Genomic DNA, 18,498 nt, shown 5'->3' on the forward strand with positions numbered 1-18,498 from the left:
CTTTTCCTGCATCTTCATCTTTACCATTATCTCCTCCTTGTTCATCGTCTAATGACAAACATCACCTTCCTTTCTTTCCTTCCTACCTTCTTTCACTTCTATCTTTACACTCGGGGGTGTTGTGAAATTACAGACCAGAGGCTGATAGACGTTACAGAGTGTGTGTCTGTCTGTGTGTGTGATCACGTGCAAACCATTTTCTCTGTGACTAATGCCTCAGCCACGAGAGACTGAGTTCGATTGAGAAGGTCTTTACAGTGTGTGTGTGTGTGCGCGTGTGTATGTGTGTGTGTGTGTAATGCGGCAGAGAAGAATAGGTTCACATGAGGAGACAGCTGCTGCAGAGACCAGGCCACATGTGTGAGCGTCTGTATGCATGTCGAGTGCACACACTCTTTCGGGGAGGACGGGGCTCGCGGCTGTCCTCAGATGACACACCCAGACGAGCTTGTCTGTGTGTTTCTGTGCGAGCGTGAGGGGGCGGAGCTGTCCTCAAACAGCTCCTCATAAACCCCCTGCACGTCCCACGTCATAACAGCTATGGGCCTGTTCAGACCTTGCATTAAGATCCGATCGGGGCTATCCGATCGCAAGTGACCAGCTTTAGGCCTGTGTGTTCAGACCTTCAGAAATGTTGCTTTTTAAATGAAGGCTCGTAACTGTAACTTTAGTCTCACCTGAGTCTTTGGTGTTTAATAAATATTACAGATTTAGAATCAAGAAAGGATATTTTCATCTCTAAGGAGGTCTGTTGCTTGAATGAATTCTTAAAGCAGTTTTTTTTTTTTGGTCAAATTAATTAGTGGAACGAGCCTCAAGGCTGCAGGAAGCCCTCATTTTGTAAGATAAAATTACAACCAGAAAGCTGGAATGAGTGAATCCAACTGATTTAGCCTCAATTGTTACAGTTTAGTCAAATATCTGCAGGAGAAGCTCAGGCACAAGAACTGAATTTATTGAGATTATTCATTTAATTACATCTGAGACAATGTGATACAAACTTGACTTGTTGAGAAGATAAAGACCAAAGAGGTGGACCCTGGTCATGTCTGTCAATACACCCATCAGCCATAACGTTACAACCACCTGCCTAACATTGTGTAGGCCCTGACTCAATGAGGCATGGACTCCTCTAGAGCTCTGAAGGTGCGCCGTGGTATATGGAACCAAGATGTCCATGGATTGGACTCATTTGTCCAGAGCATCCCATAGATGCAGGATTGGACTGAGATCAAGTCAACTTCTTGAACTCGTTGTTGTGTTCCTCAAACTATTCCTGACCCAGGGGGCATTATCATGCCGAAAGAGGTCACTGCAGACTTCTTCTGTCCGTCACTCTGGATCAGCTTGTAACACTTAAGTGAAGCTGGACTTTCATCACCGGAGGTCGGGAATCCTTAAACATGAACTTGCGTTTAATTGATTTCACTTCATCATCTTTTATTAAAAATGCCCAAGAGCTCGGGAACATGTGGTCTTTGAACTTCCAGTCTTCAAACAGCCTCACATATAAATCTTCAGGTCTGTGATTAGTTTCAGGGATCATTTAAGGACTCCGTTTAGGATTTAGATCTTACTCTTTTAGCTAAAGCTTATTTCACACTTTCTGATTTTGTCATTTCATCAGCAGCTGATCGGCAGTTACTCTGGTGTTGGTTTCCTGCAGAACTCTCTGCTCCAGCTGAGCGTAGCGCGTCAGCATCTGGTCGTACACCTGGAAAAACACGTTAACAAGTTAATTTCGAGACCAAATTAGAATCCATCTGTTCAGAAGTGTTTCCAATCAAACTCAATGTGACTCAGATGTCATTCAGTGCCCCATTTAGTCTAAATAAAACTGGGGATTTGTCATAGTCTGATCTTTACAATACATGTCCGTGAAAGTGTATGATGGCAAAGGAGCTTTCTGGGGAGCTAAAGAGTTGTTGTTGCTCACCGGAAAAGGTCGCAAAATCATCTCTAAAGATGGTCCGATCCCCGGAATGTGCCACATGCCGAAGTGTCCTTGAGCAAGACACTGAACCCCCAGTTGCTCCCAGTGCGTGGCACTGGTGTGTGAATGTGTGTGTGTGCTTGTGTGAGCGAATGGGTAGATGTGTCTGTGACTGTAAAGCGCTTTGAGTATCAATAGGTAGAAAAGCGCTATATAAAAGCAAGGCCATTTACCATTTACCATTGTGGACAAATGGAGGAGATTTAAGACAACTGTTACCTTCCACAGGAGTGGCTGAGCAAAAACAATCGCTCCAAAACCAAGACACATGATAATCTGAGAGGTTAAAAAGAAACCCAGGGTAACTTCTAAGCAGCTAAAGGCCTCTCTCACGTTGCCTAATAGTAAAGTTCATGAATCCACAATCAGGAGAACACTGAACAACCACAGTGTGTATGGTAGAGGTGAGCGAATAGTTGAGTAGTAGACACGACACTTTTAGCAGGAAGTCGACTAGTCGCAGATCACGTGACAATAACAACACGGACCCCTCCCTAGAAGACAGACGAGGAGCCCAGTGGGTCATGTTGCTGTGGTTGTAGAGCATGTTTTTTGGCCTCAACGTCAGTGTATGCACAATGCGAGAGACAGCAGTTATGGTAGAGCTGAGAGTTTACAGAGTGAGAGCTGCATAAGTGTCAGTGACAGTGTCTATGGTGTTGGTGTGCTCAAACTTGGTGTGTTCAAACTTAAGTTACCTCGCAGAAAAGCCTCCGTAGCGTCTTTTGTGTGAGATGCAACAATATGTATTCAGGTCAAGAACCTAGATTTCATTGTTGTAATGCATTACTTTCTACTGTGTCGACTTGACTTTCACCACATATTAGTGGACTTTAAAAAATCGGAAGTCGTTCAACCCTTAGTGTGTGGTAGTGTGAGGAAATGTGGAGGAATGTGAGGAAACAAACCAACATCTCAGAAATGAAACAGTTCGGTACTGAGGAATGGGCTATACACAAGTATAATATTTCTGTTTGACTGGGTTCTCTTTTTCTACTTTCAGGAATTTCCGCTGATGTTTTTAATCATTTATATGGAGACGTGGAAAATTTAGAAGGGCACAATTGCTTTTAAGTAGAAGTGACTAAGAATTTTTTTCACGGCAGCGCTTTTTGTGCTTTTTTCACTCCTCATTAATTGCACTTTGTTGTTCACCCAACACCCCATCAAGACCTTGTCTTGCATTTGAACCCTCATTTTTTTCACAGGTTCATCCTTGGGAGCCTCGATCATTTGTTCAAACAATTCTAAATGGTAAATGGTCTTGTATTTTTATAGCACTTTTCTACTTATTGATACTATTGATACTTTGTGCTTAGTGTTTTACAGTCACGTGAGACATCTATCCACTCCATGCCTTCAGTCTCCTACAGATGAATCGATTGAATCCACATGAAAAGAACAAACCAATCCCAGAACAAAAGCAAAGGACCTTGTAAAGACACTGGAGGAAACAGGTACAAAAATATCTATTGTCATCGACAAAACCTGAAAGACTGCTCAGCAAAAAGACAATTCTTTCCAAAATAGTGGAAATAAAAAAGGACTCAATCTTGTTTTTCTAAAAGCATCTTCAGACTCTGTGGAACCTGCAGCAGGGATGAAAATTTTATAATTTAATTCAGGTTTCTGATGTTTTTCTGCAGCTTCTTCTTCTTCTGCTGCTGATACATTTGGATTTGACTCTTAACTAGCATCACATCCATTTAACTCTGAAATGTCATTTTCTTTATATCCCAGTTTCAAATTGTATTTTTTTCCACAGACTTATGTGTATGAGACCTGCGACAGACTGGCAACCTGTCCAGGATGTACCCTGCCTCTCACCCGATGACAGCTGGGATAGGCTGATACTCCAAAAAAAGGAGGAAGCATCGCGTTGTGGGGGGATTTGCTACAGGAGGTGACTGGTGCACATCAGAAAACAAATAATTGTGTTGAAGCAACATCTCAAGACATCAGTCTGGAAGTTATAACTTGGTCACAAACGAGTTCTCCTTCAGAATGAATCTGAAGAAGATCAGTAGAACTGCATGGTTCAGTGATTTATTTGCAACGGACAATCAATCAATCGTTCTCTGAGCAAACAAAGAAACCGTGAAGATGTCACACTGAGCTGCAGGAGATGAGAACAAACCAGAGAAAACCGCTCCTCTGGGTCAAAATAAGAAGCTGGAAGAGGATAAAACAGAACCTTTTTTTGGCCTTTTAAATGTACAGTCGAGTGTTTCCTGAACGCTCCCTGTCATGTTTTGTTGCTGCCGCATTTTTAATGTCCTGCTCAGTAAGCACTGACAGAATATTCTTCTGATGAACTACATCTGTTGTCGTGGTCTTGTCAACCCACTCTTCATGGCCTCCTGCAGTTATCCACTCCTGCCTGAATGAACAATTGTCCAACCTGCCTATGATTCCTCTTATATTCAATCATTATCCCCTGTAATTGAACTACAGCTGTCACTAACAGTTTTATTTATATTCATTATCAAACTGTCATGTAACATCATCAGTTACATCTTGTATTTGTATCATCATCAGATTCTACATGTACGCTTTAGTCAAACGTATGTATCTATGACGGATGTATGTTTATCTCGTTTGTCCTGCTGTTCTCTCTTTTCTGGCCTTAGGCAGATGGGTCCCTCCATATGAGCTGGGTTCTGCTCAAGGTTTCTTCCTGTTAAAATTGAGTTATTCCTTGCAACCTTCACCTTCAGGCTTGCTCTGGGGGCCCTGGCTGGGTTTTGTAAAGCGTCTTGAGACAGTTTGTTACGTTACTGACGCTATATGAATAAAATTAAATTGAACTGAATTTAATGAACACTGCCTCCCAGCATGCACTGCACCTTCAGTGTGTTTTCACAGACTAGGTGTTTTAGCAGAGCTTATTATTTATTCATGAGCTGTGCTGTTTAATTATGGAGGACCAGCACTGGAGAATATCACTTCAGTAAACATACAACTCAATTAGAGCAACACAGGATGAGAGAGAGAGGATCTGTTTCGGTGAGTAGCTGTTTCTGCTTCTGTACGGCTTAGACTGCTGCTCCTCTTCATCGCATTCCCACACAGTTCAAATCACTTCATTCTCAGTTTTAGTGCCTCAAATCTCAACCAGTGTTCCTTTTATCCAACACAGTCAGTCCTTGTTCTTTAAATTCATTGATTGCTCGCTAGGAAGAGCTCCTATTAGCTGGGTGACTATTAAGCTAGGAAGAGCTCCTATTAGCTGGGTGACTATTAAGCTAGGAAGAGCTCCTATTAGCTGGGTGACTATTAAGCTAGGAAGAGCTCCTATTAGCTGGGCGACTATTAAGCTAGGAAGAGCTCCTATTAGCTGGGCGACTATTAAGTTAGGAAGAGCTACTATTAGCTGGGCGACTATTAAGCTAGGAAGAGCTCCTATTAGCTGGGCGACTATTAAGTTAGGAAGAGCTACTATTAGCTGGGCGACTATTAAGCTACGAAGCGCTACTATTAGCTGGGAGACTATTAAACTAGGAAGAGCTTAGCTGGGAGACTATTCAGCTAGGAATAGCTACTGTTAGCTGGTAGGCAAGAAAGCGAGAAGAAGTTACTATTAGCTGGGAGGCTACTAAGCTAGAAAGAGCTACTATTAGCTGGGAAGTTAGGAATCTTGGAAGAGCTACTCTTAGCTGGGAGGTTGGGAAGAGCTACTGTTAGCTGGAAGGCAAAGACGCAAGGAAGAGCTACCCTTAGGTGAGAGGATGGGAATATCTGCTACTAGCTGGGAGGCTAAGAAGTGCAAAAGCGTAACTATTAGTAGGCAGGCAAGGAAGCTACGGAGAGCTACCCTTAGGTGGGAGGCTGGGAACATCTACTACTAGCTGGGAGGCTAAGAAGCTAGAAAGCGTTACTATTAGCAGGCAGGCAAGGAAGCTAGGAAGAGCTACTCTAAGACGGGAGGCTAGAAAGATGTACAACTAGCTGGGAGGCTAGGAAGCTAGGAAGAGCTACTGCTAGCTGTAAAGCAAGGAAGCAAGAATGAGCTACTTTTAGCTGGGAAGAGCTACAAAGCATAGCTACCGTCTCCTGAATCCTGCTAACCAGTTGGTCCACACTATATTCATTCTAGATCATCATGTTGTTGTGGAAATATTTGCAAACCAATACTCTTTTGTCCATCCCCACATAAAGCAATCCCAAACGATTTGACTGACCAGGCAGATCTTTGCGGGAGTACAATCACTTCCCATCAGAAAGGCTCAAAACCAGCTTTCCCTTTGGTTCATTCAGATGAATCAGCACAGACAGTGGAGTTCAAGAGGTCAAGCAGAGCAGATGAATCAAATGTCACACATTTTAAAAATAATTAATTGGAATAGTTGTCTTTTACCTGCGCTGCCCCTCTCCCTCTTCTTTCCAAAAAGTGACGGACTGATCAAACATAAACTATAAAGTAAAACCCCATCCCTGCTTCTGTGACCCTCCTTCATCTCCTCCTCTTTCTTCATCACCCCTCTGCTTTCTGTTTTTTCTTTTTTAAAGGACAGCTTTTAACCACCTTTCCTCCCTTCTTGTTTTTTATTTATTATCAGTTGTGTTTTCTGTGGAATAGTATTTCTTATCTTCAGTGCTTTTTACTCAGACGCATACTGATGTGAAACTGTGAAAAAGTTCAAATGAGATGAAACCAAAATGGCGCTTTGAGTTTGAAGTGTGAAGAAACAAGCGTGACAGGAATCTGAACAGGAGTGAGGTAAACAATGACAAACACCGATTTACTGCTGCTTGTAAATGGGAAAAGATTGAATTAACTTTATAGAGAACCTTTTTTTTTTTTTATCTGTTTTTCTTAATAATTTCCTAAAAGCATCCTCAGACTCGGTGGAACCTGCAGCAGAGACGGAAATCATATTAATTCAGGTTATTGTTGTAACTGTGCAGCTTTTTGTTCTTCTGCTGGTACATTTTGATTTGACTCAATGAACCTCACATTCATTTAACTATGAACCTTAATGTTCTGTCTTTTCCAAATCTGATGACGTTCTGTACCCATAACATGAATCGTTTAGAAACATGCTGTCATGTGAACTCAGAGTCACGTTAGAAGACGTGCACGAATAAGAGTATAGAACATAGAGTGTGCATGTTTGAGATTAGAGAGAGGACTTTCTGTGAGTATTCTTCTCAAGTGTGTGTTGCAACCTTATTTTAAAGTCATGTTTGATTTAAAAACTCCTGTAGTTTAAGCTCAGGTTAATTTGCATTTCCTGTCACTTTCAAATATAGCGCAACATGATCTTACTTAGCAGACTCAGCAATTTGTGGCTATAGAATTGCAGATTTCATATTTACATCTTTCTACATTCTCTACATTGTCTGTAAAGAAGATGTTATAAAAGCTCTGGAACAGCTTACAATTAGGCACTGTGTCATCTTCAGACATGTTTACTCTGATCCTCGCCATCCTTGACTCATAGAAACTCACTGATATTATTTTTAAAGGAAACAGTAGAGCAGGAAAGGATGGTTTAAATAAAGTCTCTTTCACGAACACACTTACTGAGGCTAAGATGCCTGCACAATGTTCCACCCACACACAACGCTTCACAATCTCAGGAGTGATGAGCCGAGCCGAAATGCCGAAACAAATTTGAGGCTCCATAAAGCACCAACACACACAATGTGACTAATTCAATAAATACTAATTACACTGCTGAGGAACTGAGTGTGTGTGTTTCAATATTACTGTTAAATCATCACAGTGATACCTGCTTTGCTGTCGGATGTGGAGTGGCAACCAGTTGGGGCTCTGGCGCTTTCTTCACCACGTCAAAGAAGGAGACTCCAGACTCTGCTACCAGACCTGAAAAAAAAAAACAATCACAGAATGAGGTCTCTACACCACTAACCAATCACAGATTTAGTTATTGCATTGCAAATGATGCAGGCGAAACCACAATAAAGAAAAAAAGACCAATAAAGAGAAAGTTCTACTTCAACCAGTGTCTGTCTAGTTGTCAGTGACCCTGAATATCATCCAATCAGCATCAAGCCATGTTCAACGGAGAACTACCGGAGTTCTGGTTCCTGGAATGCTTGCACTAACGAGTTTTCATTCCTTGTACTCTATTTTCTCTAGTTCTCAGGTGCAGCCATTTAGCTAGCATCAGTAATCTGCCGGCGTTCATGTTACGGCGCCATTAACAAATGACTAACAATTAACCCTTAACTCCCAGGCAACACAAGCTAGCCTGTCCAACAAAAAGATGTTTAACAGTAAAGATCACTGATTTAAAGAAAGTTTCTCTAAGCGATGACAGCGTCCACAGCACAGATATACTATCAGTACTGGGGGTGTCAGTATTGGTAGTTCGAGTTTTGGTGATATCAGTATCAATAGTATTAGGAGTATCATTATGAGCAGTAACAGTAGGAACAGTATCAGTAGTATATGTAATATCAGTATCAGTAGTATCAGTAACAGTAATATCAGTATCAGTAACAGTAGTATCAATAACATCAGAATCATGACTATCAGTATCTGTAGTATCTGTATCACTATTGGCATTATCAGTCTACTGATACTAATACTCTTGATCCTGATACTGATAATACAGATCCTGATACTGATCTCATCAATACTGATACAACTAATACTGATACTGATATCGTTGTTTGATGTGGTACCATGCAGAGCTCTGTATGCTGAACCCAGACAGGCGGAATTGGACAGATCGATGGTGTAGACCGGCGCATTGAACACATCAGACAGAACCTAGAGACAACAAACAAACACTGATGAAGAACTTGATTATTAATACGTTAAACACTCAGATGAAGCAGGTGATCTGATTTTAACTTCTCATGGTACACGCTACAGAAATAACAATAAAGTAATAGTAATTGCTGTGTGATCTAAACAGACCTGCAGAATCTCTTTATTGGATGAAGCTCCTCCTGTCGCCAAAACCCGGGTTCCTGGAACTAAAAACGAGATAAAAGGCTGAGGAACTTGTCTGACTTGATTTCAGGAGGATTCTGATCTGTTAGAGTCACAGCTGGACAACTGCAATGAATCTTAAAAGATAACCAGGAAGTCTTACTGATGGAGTATCCCAGTCTCTCAGCATGAAGCCTCCTGGACAGAAACTGACCCTCCACCAGAGCACGGACCTCCACCTCCGGACTCAGGGAAGACACCTGCCGTGACAGAGGGGAGACAGGTGAGACATGATCGTCAACTTAACTGGAACAAGTCCGAAGGGAAAATGTCTAACTGACCTCACTGTTGTTTGAGTCAAAGCGATGAACGCCCACGGCAGAGGGGGTAATCTCCATGGTGTCAAAATAAAAGCCTGGACACACATTATACCCCCAGACAAAAGGAAGAAGGATGCAAGGCATGAAAGAAATTCAACATCAGTACTGGTAGTATCAGTATCATTAGTATCATTATCAGTATCGGTAATGTCAATGTCAGAATCAGTAGTGTCAGTATCCATATCTGTAGTCAGTATAGGTAGTATCGGTGTTGGTGTGCTAGTGTGCAGTTGTATCAGTATTGTTTCTGAAGCCAAGGTTAACTTAGCTTAACTTAGCTAACTAAGGTTTCTGTAGAATTTCAGATGTTCATCACATTTTTTGCATATTGCACTTTCAGTCTGTCAAGATCATTTGAAAAAAAGATTTTTTGGGAGTGGTGGCAGGGAGTAGTTGTTCCTAAGTAAATGAGAAATTTCAGTTTTGACCGGCCTCTGATCATGACCTGTACGGAGCATAAGCTGTAGAAAGAATTGGACTTTGCGTCTCTACTCCGTCCCATTGGCCACACTGACATTAATATCCCAGGGATACGGGCAGCGGCATCTTGCGAGTTTGCAGCATAGACTGTATAAAGCTTGACGGCGGAACAGCTCCTCAAAAGTGACGCCAAAGCAAGTAGAGCTCCCCCTGGTGACTGGCTGCAGTATAGATCATAAGCTCCACCTCCTCCATGTTAGTGGATGTGACTTGGGCCAAACTAAAACACTAAAGTACAAAGTACGTCAAATACATTTTTTTTCAAGGATGATTTCTGTCATTTTAGTTAATTAATATAATACTGATGCATATTCCAGTGTCAATTTTTCTGAGAAGTTTTGTTTTAGTTATTTGACACTATATAAATAGGATGTGACATCATGATCACTACAAGTTGTCCACTCTCATGATCCTACGGAACCTATGGATTGTCAATGGCAGCTGACTTTTTATATCGTCAAATAACTAAAAGAAAAATTGACTCTTGAACATACATCAGCATTATGTTACTACCTACTAATGACTAAAACCCTCCTTAAAACAACTTTAGTGTTTTAGTTTGTTCCAAGTCCCATCCACTAACATGAAGGAGGTGGAGCTTATGACCTATACTGCAGCCAGACACCAGGGGGAGCTCTACTTGCTTTGGCTTCACTTTTGAGGAGCAGTCATGGCGTACATTTTTCTACAGACATTTTTCTATGGTTCAGATGTGCCGGTATCAGTAGTATCTGTGTTTTGTGTGGTACTGTACAGTAGTGCAAGTATCGTTTCAGAAGTAGTAAATAACATCAGTATTGGTAGTGTTAGTTTCAGTTCAGATCAATGTTGTTAGTATAAATATCTGTGGTATGAGTATTGGTAGAATCAGTATATGTAATATCTGTATTTGGAGAGGTACCATGCAGAGCTCTGCAGACTGAGCCCAGACAAGTGCAGGTGGACAGATCAAATAGTATAGACCACAGGGTCACAGAATCGCTTCAGCCTTGAGTCAGCATTTGTTTGAACAACCTGAAGTCAAATCGCCTGTGGTCACAAACACGGTTTGCCCATAAACTTTTAGTAGTTTAAAGTTGGTCTGAGTCCCTCCATTGGGAACCAATTATCCAGCAAAGATCTGCCAGGCCATTCGAATAATGTGGACAGGCTTTATGTGGTGATGGGCAGAAGAGCAAAAGCAACATAGTCATACATGTAACCTGAGCACCGTGAAGTTGAATTACTGTTCAACTTATTGGCTCTGATTGGTTGGAAGACTATCCAGTTGATGCAGAGGTCTTCATGGTGAAATCCAGATGTTACCAGACAAAGCGAGCGCAATAGCAATATGATCAAACAAGGAAAAGAGAGAGAGAGAAAGATGTGACAGAAAACCAAAGAAAGCTTCACCGATGTTTCCGTTGTTTCCAAGCGGCGTGTCTTTCAGAGCAGCAGAAAACAATTCCCATGATCCTCCAGCACACTGGTTCCTGACTCGTTCTCTGGTCAGAGATCCGTTCTTAAAGCTGTGGATGATATAAAATCACTTTTATTTTAATAGGAGCTTCATGAATAACTACAGCCAGGTCATTGCAGAGCTGGAGGTGTGAGCAGGTGAGAGATGAAGAGGCTACAGCTTTGTTTTTCTTCTTGTCTTTTGTTGCTGAATAAGTCCTGAGGAAGGCAGAGGCTGTTTCTGTACGTCATCGAAACACATTTACTGAAAATACCTTCTACATGTGTAAATTTAAATGAAGAGTTTCCTCGCGGAACTGAGTTTATAATGCTCTTTAATGTCCATAAGGGACATTAGAACATGGAAACAAACTGTAAAAGGACAAACAGCAGGGGGCGCTGCTGCACAGAGCAGTTAAATTGAGCAGCTGCCCAAAACCTCATCTCGGTCATTGGTGTATTGTCCTCTGAAGCGTGGTGTGTTCGTACCAGAGCAGAGCCATGTACGCTTCCCGGTCCACGGGGTTACAGAAGACGTGTCCCTCCAGAGCCGGGCGGGGCTGCTGGAGCCACAGAAATACTGTATCACTGGTGCCCAGACTCACCTGGAGACAGACACACTGTCAAACACACACCCGCAACAGCAACAAAAAGACAACACGAATGAGCTTCAGAGAAACAGACAGGACTCACAGCGATGTCTCCTTGATGGAGCCTCATTCCTGCAAGAGATGCTGCAAAAGACAGAGAAACTTAGAATCATTGGGAATTAATAAGTTCAGTCTTTGTGTCTGTGGGGTCACAGTATTAGTATCACTAATATCAGTACCTGTAAAAGAAAGAAAGAATATATACTGTATATCACATATTTAAAGATTATATTTTTTATTTATTTTATTTTATTTATCTGTCAAAAATATGTGAAATATTTCAAATTGAAGCACAATACTCCTAGGAGCGCAAAGAAAGGAGCAAACAGGATGATGCCCTTTGTTTGATTAAAACACACAAGTCTATGGAGGAAAGAGGAAACAGATCAATGAGTCTTTTGAAGATCAGGAGTTTTTCTTGGTGTTTAGGTGTAGTGTGTGGAAAGGCTGGCTTCTGAGGAGATAAGAGGAGCCTTTCAGGTTGGTATTTAGACCTCCAGGTGATGTGATGCGTTGACATTTTACAGTGAGATGAAGGAAAAGAAAAAACACTGAAAAAACTGTCCGCAGTAATTAAAAATGAGAAAGAAGTGAAGCAGCAGCGCCTTGTAATGTTATTATTCATGTCAACAACAACACCAAATGTGGCCAAATTTAACTTCCTGGTTTCAGGACAGACAGTGTGGTAAAGGAACGACTGATGGAAAGGAAATAAAACAAGAGTTTCATTTTCTGGACCCATTTCTATAAAAATAATGATGGATGTTTTCTACCTGGATTGTCTCCAGTGAAAGCCACCACTTGGCAGCTTTCTGAGAAACCGTATCGGTGCACGAAGTAGGTGGAGATAGGACCCTGCAACGACAGGAAAGTCAAATGATTCAGAACACCTCTTATTACGAGCTTTATGACGCTACTGCTGTACAACCTTCAACTTCATATGGATACGCAATAAAACAGGACGTTGATGAATGCCATTACTAAAGCAAGAAACTCACTTAGAACAATTCATAAAGTCTCCTCTCACTCACTGCACCCACAGCTGCAGTGCCACATACATCAAATGCAGCAGAAGCACCAATGTCGACCCAAAAAAACGGCAAAAATATACATAAAAGATGTAAAAATAATTCATTTTACTCAACAGATCTTAAGAAACAATTTAGAGTTCCCCTCGGAGCCTGTCAGCCTAGGGTAGTGCTCATAGTTGCTGACCTGAAAGTGGTAGACACACCCTTTTCCCGGCTGGGTCAGGCTAGCTAGCTCCGGGGTTGCGCGGCCTTTCCTCACAATATCAAGCCTTTCTTTCAAGGTCCGCCATGAAAATGGCTTTCTAAGAAGATCTCCAACCAAATCGATAGCCTCTCCTCCTTCCGCCATCGCGAGTTTCACAAGTGGCTATCAAAACGTTAACAGTGACGATTTGCTTGTGCAGCTCGCAACAGGTGAACATGAGCCACTATCTTCATTACAATGTGTTTCAAGCTTCAGCCGCCTGCAGATTTCTTTGACTCCGGCAACACATGGTGGCTGAAATATGACTGGATAAAAGCTCTAATGCAAAGTTACACTGCCAGAAGCACCATAGTTGAGAGACGGACAATATGAAAATATGAAAAATGAAAATAATAGGCTATTGGGAATAATTTGATAATATTAACGGGGAAAAAAATTAAAATGTAAGTCAGTGATTTTGATAAAGTTAAGGCCAGCAGAGATGGCTTTGGTCCACTGGTTTGGTCCACAGTACAGACCAGTGTGGACCAGCACAGACAAGGATAAACCAGTATGGACCTGTACAGACCAGTATAGACCAGTATAAAACAGCGTGGACCATTTTAGACTAGTACTGACCAGTGTAGACCAGTACAGAGTAGTATAAACCAGTACAGACCAGCCTAGACCAATACAAACCAGTATAGAACCGTATGGACCAGTATGGACCAATGTGGACCACTGTGGACCACTGTGGACCAGTCTAAACTGTAGAGTCCAGTAGAGATCAGTATAGATTAGTGTAAACCAGTATAAACCAGTCTTACCAGTACAGATGTTGAGGGCAGAGGAACTCCCAGCAGTCTGTCCAGATGAGGAGCAGTGGCTTCCAAACAGATCTCCGACCAGTTCCTGGTCCTGATGTCCAACAGATTCATCCCTGAACCTGTAAAAGGCGTTCAATCAGTCACTTAACTGATTAAATGATCGGTCAGTGACCAGTGAGACAAACTGTACCATCACTGTAGTCGATGGCAGCGCAACCACCGAGAAAAAGAGATGCAGCAAAGCTGCTGACCAGTGAGATCCTCTGAAAGCAAACACACACTGATGTGAGACAGCAGGTGAGACACAACACTGGATGACGCTCAGTGAAGCTCTGACCTCAGTGTCCTGGAACTCCTGCGCTCGGCTCTGGCGTAGCTTGGAGATCTGATTTCCTGTGAAACGCTGCAAACGAACACACAGGCCCAACACTTAAATATCACGTCTCAGCATATACGGACAGACAGGTGGACAGAGTGCGCGGAGACAAGTGGACCTCGTAGGCTCTGGATCCGGTGATCTCTGCCAGTCTCACGGCGCCCCCTATTGCTGCCTCCAGGGCCTGACATTGTTGAGTGCTGCTGGAGTCCATCCACACTGGACTGTCTGTCACAGAGAAGCTGTCCTGGAGACATCAGCACACCTGAGTCAGCAGGTACACGTAACCACACACATGTGTGTTTGGTCACACAACACACTGCTGCATGCACACACCTGCAGCAGCTGGTGCAAGGTCTGGTCTGGGTTCAGTTGCTTCAGAGTCTGAGATGCCCCTCTCTTCCAAAACACACTGCCATGTTGCTGAGAAACACAAAGAATAACACACAAAGGTTCACTAAACTCCATTCACTTTTTTTTTTTTTTACAATTTTTTGTAAAATTTAGTATTTTCCTGCCATGGGAAGGACCAGTGTAGACAAGTGTGGAACCTGTGTGTACCAGTGTATTGGTAAATGGTCATTATCTGGTTTTTAAAGTGCTTTTCCAACTATTGGTACTCAAAGCGTTTTATAGTCTCTGTGACGCATCTACCCATTCGCTCAAACAAGCACTCACACACCAGTGTGGAGCTGTGTGAAGTGAACCAGTGTGAACCAATGTGAAACAATGTGGACCAGTTAAGTCAGTGTGGAACAATGTGGACCAGTTTAAACTAATGTGGAACAATGTGGACCTGTGTGGACCAGTGGGAACTAGTAATAACACAAAACTCCTACAAACTTCATTCACTTTTCAGCAAATTTTAGTAAAATGTGACAACACATTTTTTAAAGTTTCCTGCCACAAATAGAAATACAGGAATGTTTAATATCATAGCTGAAAAATGCACAAAAGTATGTGGACACCAGTGTGTTCTTTTTGGCCCCATGTAATTAAATCTTAACAAGTGCGTGTTTGTCTCTTTCTTGCGGCCCAATGAACTAAACCAGCTCTATAAGGAAAGCTTTTGAAGTTTCCTATAGACCTGAACACATCAAACTCAGTCTGGGTGATACAATTTGCGGTTAGGAACAGCGGAACAGTGTCCACAAATCCTTGGCCACATTCCAATTTGACACCCAGTTCTACTTAGGTGTCTATTCATGTTCTAGTTTTAGTTAAAGAGAAAAACCTGTTCCCGTCTCACCTGACCGCTGCCTGACAGCGCTCTGACACGGGAGAAGTCAAACCCCTCCGTCTTCATTTTGTCCAGTAGTATGTCCAGAGCCTGAGGACGAAGGACAACAAATCACATGACAGCACGAGGACACGGACGTGAGGCCAGGTCAAACGTCAGCAGAGTCGGTTAATACTTGAGCAACAGATAAGCAAAAACAGCTGCATCACCGTGACTCTTAAGTGTTCTGGTATTTATTAAGTGGTGGTGGCCAAATTTTCAAGTAATACTGACCCTGTGGGGCCATTTTTCTGGGCCCCACAACATTTTGAGATTTGGAAGGTTTATGTGTGTGTCCTACCTTGACCCACATCAGTACAGGTGAGGTGACTGTCAGTCTGTCAGCATGAATATGAACACCTCCCTGAGTCCTAGACAGAAAAACAAATTATGTGGTGTTGTCATTAAGACACCTGAACACACACCAATCAGCCATAACATTAGAGCTCTGCAGGTGTGCTGTGGTATCTGGCCCCAAGACATTATCAGCAGATCCTTTAAATCCTGCAGGTTGAGAGATGGTGTCTCCATAGATTGGACTTGTTTGTCCAGAACATGTTACAGATGCTAGATGGGATTGGGATTGAGATCTGGAGACCAATTGAACACCTTGAACTCGTTGTCGTGTTCCGTAAACCATTCCTGAACCAGGGAGCATTATCCATCTGAATCAGGCCATCAGGGAATACTGTTTCCACAAAAGGGTGGACATGGTCTGCAGCAATGCCTCCCAGCAGAACATTAACCAAAGCATAGCACTGCCTCCAACAGCTTGTCTTCTTCCCATGATGTATCCTGGTACCAAGTGTTCCCTAGGTCCCAAGTGCAGTTCTGATCCTCCCGTGTCCATTGTGTGACCTTTCATCAGTGGACGGGGCTCAGCATGGACGCCCTGGCTGGTCTGCAGCTACACAGTCCCATACAAAACAAACTGTGCCTTCTGACTCCTTTCTATCAGAACCAGCATCAACCTTTTAAGCAGTCTGTTGGATAAAAATGGACAAAACCTGCTTCTAAAGAAACTACAGATTTTTTATCCCAGTAGTGCAATGTTGACTGTCACGGATTCACTGAGTAATTATTCTCAGCTAAAGCTACATAATTTGAGTCTTTTTGAAAATACTTCTCAGTAGTTGCACTTGTTTACTTCATGTATTTTGCACAGAAACAGCAACCGAGTCAGTTAAAAATGTTTTTGAAAGGTTCTGATTGTAAACATAAAATAAAAAAAGCTTTATCTGAGTACCCACTTATTCAATTTACAACACACACTGTGCTATAGAAACCATTCAGTCACCGTTCAGTATGTATCCAAGAGGGTTATCACAGCTACAGTTACATTTATATTCTTGAAATCTTGTGTCCCTAAGATACACTTTTTTGGTTTTAATTAACAGCTATTTGAGTGTAAACGGGAACATGTCCCTCTCCAGCATCGCCACCTGCTGGTCGTTTTGCTTTATTGTTTTTTTTTTTATGTTGGCATACTGTGATATCTCACGTTTTTATTGAATAAATTTGAGAAATAAAAATTCGGGGCTTGCCATTAAGGGGTGGTGGTGGGTCCCGAAGCCAGACCAGATGAGGAAGTCTGGTCTAGCCTCGACTACCAGGACTGTTAATACTGTAGAACTTTACCTGAACTCAGGCAGCTCGGAGTCAAAGTGAACGCTGTTCTGGTAAACTACGGTGAGGCTTCCATCGATGGCCACCACCTTCAGCTTCAGGAAGACACGACAAACACCGATTAAAGACACAAAACCTCTGAGAGTTCACAGCAGCAACGGCGGCGACATTACACATTTAATATCTAAAATGTACAACAACGGTTTGTGTCAGGAAACACAAAGTGAATAGAAGCATCTTTGAATCTCAGGTTTTACTCCTAACTAGGTGTTTAAGGATATTTCTACGTTCAGTATGCTTCATTTTTAAAATTCTAAGTCATTCCACTTTCATTCAAACATTTAACACAGCTCGTCTACAGTCTCTCTTTCTGGTGTGTTAATTAATTATTAACAGGTACTTCTGTAGAGATAAGATAAAAGCGGTATTTCTTGCTGAATTACTGAATGTGGGTTTTATTTAGTTCCTTTCCCTCAATAAAATAACTCTCGGCTTTATTTCCATCGGAACCGATCACTAAGTTGATCGATCAGAGGGATTCAGAGAGTGCACGCGGGTTAAAGTCCCTCTGGTCACTTCCGCCTCATAGTGAGGCTGTAACCTTCGCGCGACTCCAATTTAACAAACAAACTACGCAAACAAACATTTCACATTCAAACTCTGCAGCAAATAAAACTACAAAAACTCCGCTGCCCGCGTCTTCCGCTTCCGCGCGTCTCGTTCTCAAATCTCATTCGGACGTGACGACGTAAAAACGTGTCACGCAGCCAGCGGACGCGGCGCAGGTGAGCGACGGACAGGTGAGGTCGCGCGTTTACCTGCTGCGTGCTGAAATCCAGGCCCAGGTAGAGAGGAGAGTCCGGAGCGGCGGCCATGACGAGAGAAAACAACCGAACGGGAGGAGAACACCGCAGGGGTTAAACTTTTAAAGAGACAGTGCCAGTGCCCACCTCTCCAGAGAGACTGCCGCACAGATCAGACGTCACATCTTTAACCTCCGACCCTCCGACCTGTGTTTCCATGGTGACACTGTAAACTGATAAACAGGTGTAAACTGATATAAACGGGAACAAAATAGTGTAAACTGGTATAAACTGGTATGAAATTGACCAAAACCCAGAGTATAACTCCAACCCTGGAAGCTGGAAAGTAAATTAAAAGCTTAATGACTGAATCACACACAGTCCTGACAATTCATAAGTTCATTCTTGTTTAGATCTAGCCTATTTATTATTTAGTTAATAAACAGTTATGGGGACAGAACATTTTAAAATATTTTTATTGCTCACGAATAGACTTCACTTACAGTGGTAATCATTTATTACAGT

General features: G+C 42.3%; 1 protein-coding gene across 2 annotated transcripts; it reads right to left on the reverse strand.

Moving 5' to 3' along the window:
* Window positions 1-621: 621 nt before the first annotated feature.
* Window positions 622-18,057, reverse strand: xylb (xylulokinase homolog (H. influenzae)). 2 transcript variants are annotated; one of them, XM_084566074.1, is made up of 19 exons: window positions 17,989-18,057; window positions 17,183-17,265; window positions 15,846-15,915; window positions 15,515-15,595; window positions 14,602-14,688; window positions 14,384-14,512; window positions 14,227-14,292; window positions 14,080-14,152; window positions 13,890-14,008; window positions 12,621-12,702; window positions 11,891-11,931; window positions 11,687-11,802; window positions 11,153-11,268; window positions 9,242-9,315; window positions 9,064-9,160; window positions 8,886-8,944; window positions 8,648-8,735; window positions 7,729-7,823; window positions 622-1,714 (listed from the first exon to the last, which is right to left on the reverse strand). In XM_084566074.1, exons 1-19 carry the CDS (start codon window positions 18,043-18,045, stop codon window positions 1,616-1,618), a joined length of 1,632 nt encoding a protein of 543 aa, XP_084422200.1. In that variant the 5' UTR covers window positions 18,046-18,057; the 3' UTR covers window positions 622-1,615. The 2 variants fall into 2 exon arrangements, with proteins under 2 accessions (XP_084422200.1, XP_084422199.1); XM_084566073.1 differs by lacking the exons at window positions 622-1,714; window positions 7,729-7,823 and having other exon boundaries at window positions 8,076-8,735.
* Between the last annotated feature and the right edge of the window lie 441 nt (window positions 18,058-18,498).

Source organism: Chelon labrosus (genome assembly GCF_963514085.1).
Source record: "Chelon labrosus genome assembly, chromosome: 18".
NCBI classification, from domain to species: Eukaryota; Metazoa; Chordata; class Actinopteri; order Mugiliformes; family Mugilidae; genus Chelon; species Chelon labrosus.